The 12,226-nt window shown below is 39.4% G+C and overlaps 1 protein-coding gene across 1 annotated transcript in view; it reads right to left on the minus strand.

Moving 5' to 3' along the window:
* Nucleotides 1-12,226, minus strand: part of RFX8 (regulatory factor X8) — a 99,744-nt gene that overhangs the window by 36,700 nt on the left and 50,818 nt on the right. Inside the window, 3 exon segments of the mRNA XM_007959540.1 lie at nucleotides 1,520-1,574; nucleotides 2,166-2,275; nucleotides 6,621-6,684. Coding sequence (XP_007957731.1) covers nucleotides 1,520-1,574; nucleotides 2,166-2,275; nucleotides 6,621-6,684 — 229 coding nt within the window.

The following is a 12,226-nucleotide window of genomic DNA, read 5'->3' on the forward strand; positions in this document are numbered from 1 at the left end:
TTGTTGTTGTTGTTTCTTCCTGTTCTGAAATTCCAGTCACACATAAGTTATTACTCTTGATGTGTCTCCAATAATTCTTAGGCTTTCTTAAAATTTTTCATTCTTTTTTTTCTGATTGTTCCTCTAATAGGTTAGTATTAAGAGACTTGTCTTCAATTTCATTAACTGTTTTCCATTGATCAATTCTACTTCTTTGCCCTTCCAATGCATTATCTCTTTCTGAAAAATAGTAATATTCCCTGTATCATTCTCATTTCAGTATATGTGCTGGTGAAGCAAGCACAATATGGACCACCTCATGTCAATGTCCCCATACTGTCTTGTAAATAAATCAGAATTCCTCACAGGGTGTAAGAGGACCTTTCTAGCACCAGCCTACTTTCCCACGTCACCTCTTGCTTCTTTTCTTTAGAGATAATTAGTCTAACCATAGTGACTTTTTGTCATGCCATGGTTATGATCATCTTGTGCTTTTGCCTACAAAAGTGTTTCTACCTGGAATCTTTTCCTACCCCATATTCTATGTATTGAATCTCTGCTTTTCTTACTAGAGACAGCAGCAGCATGGCCTCTTTTGGAAGCACTCTCCAGCCTTCTCTGTTACTCTTCCTCTGAGCATCCATAATATTCTAACTGTACCACTGTTTTAGAACTTGCCATATGGTGTGTCATATTTATGGGATTGTAATGCTCTTTTTATTACCAGTCTATAAGCTTCTCAAGGTTTGTGGACAATATCTTCCTAGTTTCAGAAATAGTTTCAGTTATAGGGTAGGAATTAAGTAAATATTTATGAATAAGTGAAGATGGGAATATGTCATATAGCCAATGTGGATGGATATTTGTAACATTCCATTTAAATGGTAGGGGCCATTCTGAATACATCTCCATCTCTTTTTCATCACAATACTTTGCACTTTGCACTGAATGTACTAAATGTGCTCATGCTGAATGAATATGTCACCAAAAGTTGAATTGTTTACAACATTAAAACATTGGAAAATGTTTCACTTAAATGTGCACCTGTTTCCTGGATTTTTGTTTAATATTATGGAAGATAAAATTCAGAATTGTTAAAAGATTTATTCATGTTTACCATGGTCAATTCTGGAGTAAAACCCAATCATTACAATATTCAAGTCAGACCACTGCCTTAAAGCCCTGCCTCTTTTTCAGTTAGCATGTACAAATAAAATGGCTCTTATGCACTATTGAAAATTCCAGGGTAAATAATACTAACAAACTTTACTCAAAAACAGCTGGGATTCTGTTCTAAAAATTTTCTGTATCTCTAAAACATAAGTTATGAATGTTGACAGGTTAGAAAATTTCCAAGTTATTAAACTGGAATAGCAGTATCACCTTCAAGACCATTACAAAATTACTACATTATAAGTATTTCACTGCAGGATTGTCACTAGTCACTTCTGGAATGGTCTATTAAAGAAAAATCATTAAGTGTAAGTCACAATTATATTTTATGGATAAACTTTATCCTTGGAAGTTCTTGATTCCTCACATTTTGCAAAATATCTTGACAATAGTTACAGTAGTCATCAGCAAGAAAGGCCATCTAGGAAGGATATGAAAAATCATTCAGCTTGTGGGACATTTGAAGAATTAAGTGATCCTCAAAGATCTTTCTGAAGTCCTCAGAAGCTGCTCTTTTACAATCCCGGCATGATAATAGTTGAACTCTTCACTTGGGCCACATGATTTTAGTTATATGGACCAATGTACACCTTATTGGCCTGTGATTTATGTAGCTTTAATTTCAAAATCATAACTCATATACTTTGAGTCTGATCCACTCACTACAAAGCCAATGAGTTTGACACCTTTCTTTCTAAATTATCAACCCCAATTTTCTCCCTCATATTCTCCAGCCCCAGTATCTAGAAAAAAAATTCATGTATCTGTTCCCTTCTCTGTGATAGAGAGGCTCACACTCTAGAAAAGGGCCTCGAATGGAGTCTTTCTATAGGACATGAGCAGAACACCTGAATTTTCTTACCACCACGAAACCTAGGAAGCAATGTTGGTTTTTGTAGGTCTGGAAGAAGATAACAACTTCTCCATCTTGCACAATCATGACCAAAAGCAAAATAATGCTTTAAGGATCATGTGGCATGAAAAGCTAATCTCCCCATGTATGCAAACCTATCATTTTATAGAAGTCTTTCTTTGCCAGTTCTTGCTCCCAAAATGGACATCTCCCGAATTCAGACAAAGGGGATCCAAATGGGTCTGTCTTTATCATTGAATAGTTTTAAAACTAGAAATCATTTACACAAAGAATTATTTCTTTAAAATAAAATGTATTGTATTGCATATAAACTATGTAATAATTACATTGCTATTGTAAGTTAATCTTATGTGTGACCTTTTATCTGCAGCTCTGGACACAGCTCTGGATCCAGCAACTGTCCCTCCATATTTCATTCTAAATGATGAAGACTCTCCTCCACTCTATAATTCTATAAACTATGGTCATTAGGTAGGAGTTAAGATTTAATATATTATCCAAACATATCACTCTTGTGTTATATTATAAATACTGTATTGTTGTTGATGTTAGCTGTTGTTGAGTTATTCTCTGACTCATGGCAAGCCCACTCACAATGCAATGAAATACTGCCTTGTCCTGCACTATCCCCATGATTGGTTGCAGATCAAATCCTTGTGGTCCACAGGGGTTTCACTGGCTGATTTTCAGAAGTAGTTCACCAGGCCTTTCTTCCTAGTCCATCTTAGTCTGGAGGCTCTGCTGAAACCTGTTCAACATCATAGCAACATGTAAATCACCTCTGACAGATACATAATTATATCTTATGTGGTGCATTGTCTGGGAATTGAACTTGGCTCTCCTGAATGGAAGGTGAGAATTTTACGACTGCACCACCAATATCCCATACTATATAGTAAAGTACAATAAAGATTTTATCTATAAGCAATTTAATGTCACAAATGCATTTCTACAACTCTTGTCCATATAGTTCTTCCCTACTTGAAATAAAACCAAATCCTGTCTGGGTCACATGACTGTATGTGTAAAGACTGTTAGTTGTATCAGAAATCTCAGTGCCATTCTACAGGAGGGGAAGATATTTATTAAGTGGCAAAACAAGTCAGAGGGTTTCTGGTTTGGGGAAAATAATTTAGGAGAAAAGCAAGAAGATAGTGAGAAATTCTATTTAGAATACAAACAAAACAAAAGAAAACACCAAACCAATTGCTGTTGAGTTGATGTTAATTGTGACCCAGTGGTGTGCAGAGCAGAACTGTCTTCTGAATGTAGGATTTTCAAGGCTATGACCATTTGGAAGTAGACTGTCAGACCTTTCTTCCAAGGTGCCTCTGGGTGGGTTTGAGTCACTGAATTTTCAGTTAGTAATCAAGTGTTTGCACCCCCAGGGCCTTCTTTTAGATTTTCCAGATACCATTAAACACAGTTGGGGATTTTCAGGGAACCCAAGAAATATCATTAGAATTGTTATCATTCATTTATTCAACAAATGTTTATTTTGTTGTATCCACTATGTGCCAGCTTCTGGGGATATGATGAGGGACACAATGCTGCCATCACCATGCACATCCAGGTACCATCTGCCTCACCTGAGTTACTACATCAGTACTCCTGGATGTCTTTTGTCCTTCCTGTATCCTTGAGGACACTGCTCTTAGAATTGGCCCCAAAGCAAATGTATCCTGTCATTCTGCTTCTGAAGAATGTCCTACCACCTTGATGGTGTCCTACCATCTCTTGGGTAGAATCCAAATTCTTCAGGCTGACATTGATCAGCTGTCCATGATCTGGACCTCTACCTATCTTACCCAGAGTCAGCTGTTCTCCAACACCTTCACCCTCAGCCCTTCACTGCCCATATATTCATTAACCCTCCCAGCTTGAATGCAGGCTACACCCTCCAGATGAAGACAAACTGAGAAGAAGGATGGGACCATCTACTTCTGAAAAAATAGGCTACTGGAAACCTTATGAATAGCAAAGAAATATTGTCTGATATAGTGCTGGAAGGTGAGCCCTTCAGGTTAGAAGGCACTCAAAATATGACTGGGGAAGAGCTGCTTCCTCAAAGTAGAGGTGACCTTAATGACATGGATTCTGGGACCTTCATTTGGTGATGGGGCATGACTCAAAATTGGAAGAATCAGCTACAAACATTCATTAATAATTGGAATATGGAATGTACAAAAATTCTAGTAAAATTTGAAGTTATAGAAAATGAAATGGAACAGATAAAGATCAATATCCTAGGCATAGTGAGTGGAAATAGACAGGTATTGGCTATTTTGAATCAGAAAATAATATGATCTAATATGCCAGGAATGACAATTGAAGAGGAATTGTGTCACATTCATTGTTAAAAAGAATGTTTCAGGATCTATCCTGGAATACAGTGATGTCAGTGATAGGATAATATCCATATGCCTACAAGAAAGACCAGTTAATATTAGTATTATTCAAGTTTACGCAAGGTTCCAAGAATTGACAATACCCATTGAAATGTTTCAACAAATGCATGCAGCACTGGAAGCACTCATTCGTTTATGCCAAGAAATTTGGAAGATGGCTACCTGGATAACCGACTGAAAGAGATCCATATTTGTGCCCATTCCAAAGAAAAGTGATCCAAAAGAATGTGGAAAGTATCAAACAATATCCTTATCGCATGCAAGTAAAATTTTGCTAAAGATAATTAAAAAATGGTTGCAGCAGTACATTGATAGGAAACTACCAGAAATTCAAACCAGATTCAGAAGAGGAAGTGGAATGAGGGATATCATTACTGATGTCAGCTGGATCCTGGCTGAAAGCAAGGAATACCAGAAAGATTTTTACCTGTGTTTTATTGACTATGCAAAGGCATTTGACTGTGTGGATCATAACAATTATGGATAACATTGCAAAGAATGGGAATTCCAGAAAACTTAATTGTGTTCATGATGAACCTGTACGTGGACCAAGAAAGAGGCTGTTATTCGAATAGAACAAGGGGATACTACATGATTTTAAATCAGGAAAAGTGTGCATGCATCAGGGTTGTATCCTTTCACCATACTTATTCAATCTGTATGCTGAGCAAATAACCCGAGAAGTTGGACTATATGAAGAACAAGGCATCAGGGTTGGAGGAAGACTCGTTAACAACTTGCAATATGCAGATGATGTAGCTTTGCTTGCTGAAAGTGGAGAATACTTGAAGTACTTACTGAAGATCAAAGTCTAAAATCTTCAATATGGGCTATATCTCAACATAAAGAAAATGAAAATCCTCACAACTGGACTGGTAGATAACATCATGAAAACTAGAAAAAATATTGAAGTTGTCAGGAATTCATTTTACTTGGATCCACAATCAATGCCCATGGAAGCAGCAGTCAAGAAATGAGAAGATGTATTGCATCAGGCAAATGTGTTGCAAAAGACCTCTTTAAAGTGTTAAAAAAAAAAAAAAAAGATGTCACTTTTTTCAGTAGCCTCGTATGCATGTGTTTTCAATAGCCTCATTTGCATGTGAAAGTTGGACAGTGAATAAGGATGAAGGAAGAAGAGTTGATGCATTTCAATTGTGATGTTGGTGAAGAATACTGAAAATATGGTGGATTGCCAGAAGAATGAACAAATCTGTCCTGAAAGAAGTACGGCTGGAATGCTCCTTAGAAGTCAGAAAAGCCAGTCTTTGTTTCAGCTACTTTGATCATGTTGTCAGAAGGGACCAGTCCCTGGAGAAGGAAGGAAATCATGCTGGATAAAGTAGAGGATCAGCAAAGAAGGGGAAGACCCTCAACGAGATGGATTGACACGGTAACTGTGAGGATGGGCTCAAGCATAGCAAAGATAGTGAGGATGGCGCAGGACTAGGCCTTGTTTCCTTCTGTTGTTCACAGAGTCACCATGAGTCAGAGCTGACTGGATAGCACCTAACAACAACAACAACAACAATCTTTACTGGAGAAGATTGCCAGGTCTTTTCTCCCACTAAGCCACTAATGGGTTCGAGCTAGCCACCTTTCAATTATCAGTTGAGTACTTTAACAATGACATCATCAGGGTAGGGAGTATGATTTTTTATTTGTTTTTATTTTTCTTTCATACTTCATTCAGCTCTCCAGAGTCGTAGTCACAAAATAGGTTTTTAAAAGATTGTCCATTCAATAACACTTGCTAATAAGACCGTATCAAAATCCTATCTTGTCATCTCAGCCAACTAAAGTAAAATTCAACTTGTGGTGTCATAGACTTAGCTATTAATAGTTCTGGTGTTCTATTTCAAAGAGCTTTAACTGTGATATAGAGATGTTTTCAGATCAATTTGTTAACAACATATACATCCTTTTAAAATTACAGTTAAAGAAACACAGTTAAACAGCTAATATGCAATACAAATTTAAACCTCTTGAAGACAGACAGGAACCATGTCTGTCCCAGCAGACTGTGAGTTATACCATGGACACCCAGCAGTAGTGGTCATGTGGGTGAATACTTGAGGAGTACACATAACAAGAACAGTACACACAGGAAAATAGCTTCATCTAATTAAGCAATTACTGAATATTGCTAGGACTGTCACAGTAAGTCTATTTTATTCAACACTCACTGTTCCTTCTTGTTTGATGATGCTGTTATAATTAGCAGATCTTTCAAAGGCAATGACATCTCCACTGTGACAGAATGGATAACAGAAATAATTTTAGTAAGACACCTGCTTCTGAGCACAAGAATGCAGTTTCTTTTACAGTTAGGCTATTTGTGGGCATACAACTTTTATTTTAAAACACTCCTCTGAGTTTCTATCCACAATTTGTGGTTATCATCTGCTTGGGGTTTTAAAAAATCCATTTTTGTAACTGGGACAGTGACATATTTATTTTTAAAGGTTTATTCCCTTCAAAGCAAGGATATGATATCATCATGGGTAGAACTTGCACCTGTGAGAAAAGAGAAATCCTCATGTAAACTAAATCTTCTTACTTTCTGATTTCTGGGCTTTTAGAATTATTAATTCAGAAACCATAATCCTCTGAGTAGATGGATGTAGCAGAGCACCTCCACAGTCTAGGAAAACTGGTCATTAATAATAGAGATGTAAGTTTCATTTCACTATACCTCTTGGATTTAAATTTCATAGTGAAGTCATTTATACATAATGGAGAACAGATTCAGCCCTATCCATGCAGTTCAGTACTTTTTTCTTCAATTATGAGCATTTGAGAAAGTAGGAGCCCAGGGACCTCCACTTTGCACCAGGGAATACGTAGTCTCTGGATGTCACACAGGTCGTGGCCCAGTTTCTAGCCAGTCAGCTCCAGAGCTGTGCTGAGCCAAGTGCAGTCATGACTTGGCGGCAGTACTGTCCCTTCCAAGTCAACTCACATTCTCATAGTTGATGGTTTCAATGTAAACATGACAAGAGAACAGTCAAGCAGCAGAGTTGTGCTCTACTCTGGAAGCAAGGCAAGAGCGGTCAAAGCAGGTGGGGGTGGGAGCTGGAGGGGAGGTGGAGCGAACAGCTCTCATCTCACACAGAAGATTCTACATTCTAACCCAGCCTCTCAAAAGCCCCAAGGAGCTATATCTTCTGAAGGTTTGTGTCTGTCCATTCTTCAACCCAAGACATGGAAAACTGGGTGTACTACTTGTTAATCATCTGATAAATGCTTCCCTATCATACTTGCGAAAACGGCAGGGTGGCCACATGTCCTGACCTCCTCTGATCCCACAAGAGGAAGGCAGAATCACTATCAATAGCCCAACGCCTATTACTGCAAGGCCAGACATGCTGCCTCCCCCCAGCCCTTTCTCCAACCGTTCCTCCCAAAGCACCCACCACCTCTCTCCTGGGTTCGATAATTCGCTGCAGTGGCCACACAGAGCTCTCAGATTATGGGGTTTATTAGGGAAGCACCACAGGCTACAATTCAAGTTCAGGAAAAATGCTCAGTCTCTCTCCCAGCCCACCGTCCCTCAGCCAACTGTCTCTCACAGTCTCTTTCCCAGCAGTGCTGGTCCCTCGGTGTCTCACTCAGCAATGCGTGCCTCTTGCGCCTCTTTCCGAGCAGCACGTGTCTCTTTCAGGGGTGCGTGTCTCTTTCAGCATCACGTCTTCCTCAACCAGCAGTCAGAGAGAGTTCTGCCTCTAGGAGGCCTCCTTTTGAGTCTGGCAGGGTGGTCAAACTAGCCAATCATAGCATCAGAACTCTAAGCACCTGAGAGAGAGTGGGAACCTCCCAGAACATTGTTTTGTGCCACTCCCAACAGAAATACTCCAGGTGGGCAATCAGGATCTCCTCAGTTGCTAATAGCAATTCCCACCTTGGAGTTTACAAAGACTTATCGGTAGAAAAGCCACACTAAGTAATTTACTACACCGCAATACTCTAGTTCAAAACAGGGCAGATAGAGTAAGAGTCTTAATAAAACTCATTAGAAAAATACCCCTTTCATCTTATCATCTTTCAATAAGAGTTGTTGTCACAACTGAAATTCTATGTTGAACTTTTCAGTGGCAAGAGGGTTGTGGGACATGACATCAGTTCAACCTGGAGGGTTATATGGGTTGATACACATAGGCGGATGAGCCATGCAAGGACAGACAAATGTGAAGAATTTGAAATGCCCTAGGAATCCGATTGCCATGGATAAGTATGACAATGGCAAGGTTTCTCTAGGTAAAATTTATGAATATTCCACTGCCACAGATTCGAGGATATCATACCAACAAAAACAACAAACAATATATATTAAACTAGGAACAAAGCCTAGAATGAAATTAGAACAAAAATCAAAGTAATGAAAGTTCACTTAATAAAGGACTGGTAAAAAGGAATTTGGAGTCCCTGGTTGGTACAAAGGCTTAACACACTTGGCTGCTAACTGAAAGGCTGATGGTTCAAGTCCACCCAAAGTGCCTTGGAAGAAAGCCCTGGCAGTCTACTTTCAAAAAATTAGGCATTGAAAACCCTGTGGGTTTCAGTTGTACTCTGCACACCTGGGTTTGTCATGAGTTGGGATCAACTTGACAATAACTGGATGATTGGTAGAAAAGGAATTTACTTAGAAAAAATGTGGTCATTACCTTTTAAATCACGTAAGGCTTTCTTCAACATAACTGGAGGGACAGAAACTTCTCAATAATCCCACATTGTTCCAACATGCTACTCCTACTATGTTTTTTTTTGCAAATTGAATACAACATGGTATGATCATAATTAGTTTCTTCCATCCATCTATCTATTTAATGTCCATTCATTGAGTGACTACTGTATGTCAGTCACTGTGCTAGGCCCTGGTAGATATAGCTGTGGTCAAAGGCAGACAAGGTCTACTCTCCCAAAGGTTATAGTCTATAAGGAATTTTGGATGTTATGCAAATAAGTGTGATGATGTTATGTGAGGCTTTGACAGTAGAAGTATAGCATGTTAGGGGAACATATATTAAAAGACCCACCCTTATTCTCTTGCTAGTTCAACAGTGTACATGTCTGTCACTTGGCAGCTGGATAAACTCAGGAAAGCTTCATTTGTGGTTAGTAAGCCTGATAAGGTTCTTACTTATCACATTGCCATTCTTGGACAGCACTCATTAAACTCTTTTGATGATAATTATCTTCACAGAACACTCAGAAATATGAAAGCTAGAAGATCTTGTTTCAGACTTAAAAGAATGACAAGAGAAACTTTCCACCTTATCACTCCCCCTCATTCTTAAAACTCTCAGTTTGGCAAATTTGGAGGCCAAGTGACTAAGTTATGCTCTCAATTATTTTGGATTTTTAAATAAAACTCCCAAGTTTATGCCACTTGTTCAATGTAGAACATGAATTTAATCCAACAGCAATTTAAAAGAGAGTGGAATTATCCTCCTCACCTTTATAAAAAAGACTGAAAGGGAATCATTGTAACACAGGGGCCTGTATGATAAATAGGAATCCTAGATGGGTATGCTTTTGTTGTTTGTTAGCATTTAATTGGGGATTTTATGCATTGAAACAACAATAGTAGGGATAGAGAAAATATTTCCATAGAGTCATATATTTGAAGAAAACCCTCATCTCCACTTGGCCAAACAGTGACAGCTTGGTTGTTCAAAGAAGCTGCAAGAGTGTTGCTTACTTCTTCTGGAATGCATTGATTTAAGTCAATAACTCATTAACATGGGTAAACATGTAGGTTTAGTAAGATCATATTTATTTATTTTTAAAAATTATCTAAGCCCCATGCAAGTAAAGATCAATGAAATTAAGCATGAATTAGAGGGTGAATTTGATTGTGCAAATCATAACACATTGTGGATGACACTGAGAAGAATGGGAATTCCAGAATAGTTGATTGTGCTCATGAGGAACCTGTACATTGACCAGGAGGTTAACAGAACAAGGGGACTCTGTATGGTTTAAAATCAAAAAGGGAGTGCATCAGCATTGTATCCTTTCCCCATATTTATTCAATCTGCATGCCAAGCAAATAATCTGAGAAGCTGGACTATATGAAGAAGAATGTGGAATCAAGAATGGAAGAAAAATCATTAACCTGCGATACACTGACGACACAACTTTGCTTGCTGAAAGTGAGGATGACTTGAGACACTTACTGATGAAGATTGAAGAATACAGTCTGCAGTATGGATTACATTTCGATATAAAGAAAACAAAAATCCTCACAACTGGACCTATAAGCAGCATCACAATAAATGGAGAAAAGATTGAAGTTCTCAAAGACTTCACATTGCTTGGTTCTACAATCGATGCCAATGGAAGCAGCAGTCAGGACATCAGACGATGTATAGCACTGGGTATATTGGCTGCAAGGGACCTCTTTTCATCTAGGATGTCTCCTTGAGGACTAAGGTGCGCCTGACACAAGCCATGATATTTTCAATCGCCTCGTATGCATGTGAGAGCTGGACAATGAATAAGGAAGACTGAAGAAGAATTGATGCTCTTGAGTTGTGGTGCTGGTGAAGAATGCTGAAAGTACCGTGGACTGCTAAAAGAACTAACAGATCTGTCCTGGAGGAAGTACAGCCAGAATACTCCTTGGAAGTGAGAATGGCCAGACTTCGTCTCACCTACTTTGGTTATGTTGTCAGAAGGGACCATTCCCTGGAGAACGATGTCATGCTTGGTAAAGTGAAAGGTCAGTGAAAGAAGGGAAGGCCCTCAATGAGATGGATTGACACAGTGGCTACAACAATGGGCTCAAGTATAGCAAGGATCATGGAGCTGGCGCAGGACTGGGTGGTGTTTCATTCTGCTGTGCATAGTGTTGCTATGAGTCGGACATGATTTGACAGCACCTAACAACAACAACAACAGAGGGTGAATAGGAGGCAAACTTAGAGTTAGGCTACAAGGCAGATAAACAGAATCACTACTGGGAGACAAGCTTTACCATATGATGGGGAATCTTGGAAGTCCAAGTCCAGGGCATCTGTGTCCAAAGGATCTGGGAGACTTGGGCTAAGCAACTACTGCTGGCTTTGGCTGCAATTTAATCTTGCAGGCAAGAGGGGGAAGGCCTAGAAAGGGAGGCTGTGATAACAGGTGCTCCCCATCAAAGGCACTCCCGCACTGGGTTCTGTTACCCAAGAAGTAGGTGCTATAAGGGTGAGGCCAAAGCAGGATTTGAGGTCACTGTTTCAGATGGAACTAGTCAGGATACCAGCCAGATGGCCTGTGTCCTGAGGATCAGTGCCCCATGAGTCATTTCCATGTGTGGTTCTGATTCAGTCCTTTGGGACATTTATTAGGCCGTGATCAAAAGCACAGTCATTGCTAAAATTCAGCTTCAATAAAACCACAGAAAGCACTCAGAATTACCTTTGCTGTGAAGGAAAGGCTTCCAGTCTGTTCTAGCTACCTAGTACCACTCTGACAAGGATATACCACAAATGGGATGGCCTTAACAAACAGGAGTTTATTCTCTTACAGTTCAGGGGGATAGAAGTCCAAGTTCAAAGTGCCAGGTTCTAGAGGCTGGGTGAAAGCCCCTCAGCCTGGCGCTTCAGCTTTGCCTCCAGTTCCTGGCCCACTGAAGCTAGAGGCGTTTCTTCACTCAGACAGCTGCTGGCTCCTGAGGCTGCCAAGCCAAAGGTTGACAAGTAAAAAAGGCACAGTCCCGATGTTACCAAACCACATGGCAGGCCATTAATTCAAGTCCATTGTAAGTCCCAAGGTCGGCAGAGCATGGCAGGCTGCTGAACAA

The sequence above is a fragment of the Orycteropus afer genome, unplaced genomic scaffold, assembly GCF_000298275.1.
Source record: "Orycteropus afer afer isolate SDZICR_OR568_19922 unplaced genomic scaffold, OryAfe1.0 scaffold00017, whole genome shotgun sequence".
NCBI classification, from domain to species: domain Eukaryota; kingdom Metazoa; phylum Chordata; class Mammalia; order Tubulidentata; family Orycteropodidae; genus Orycteropus; species Orycteropus afer.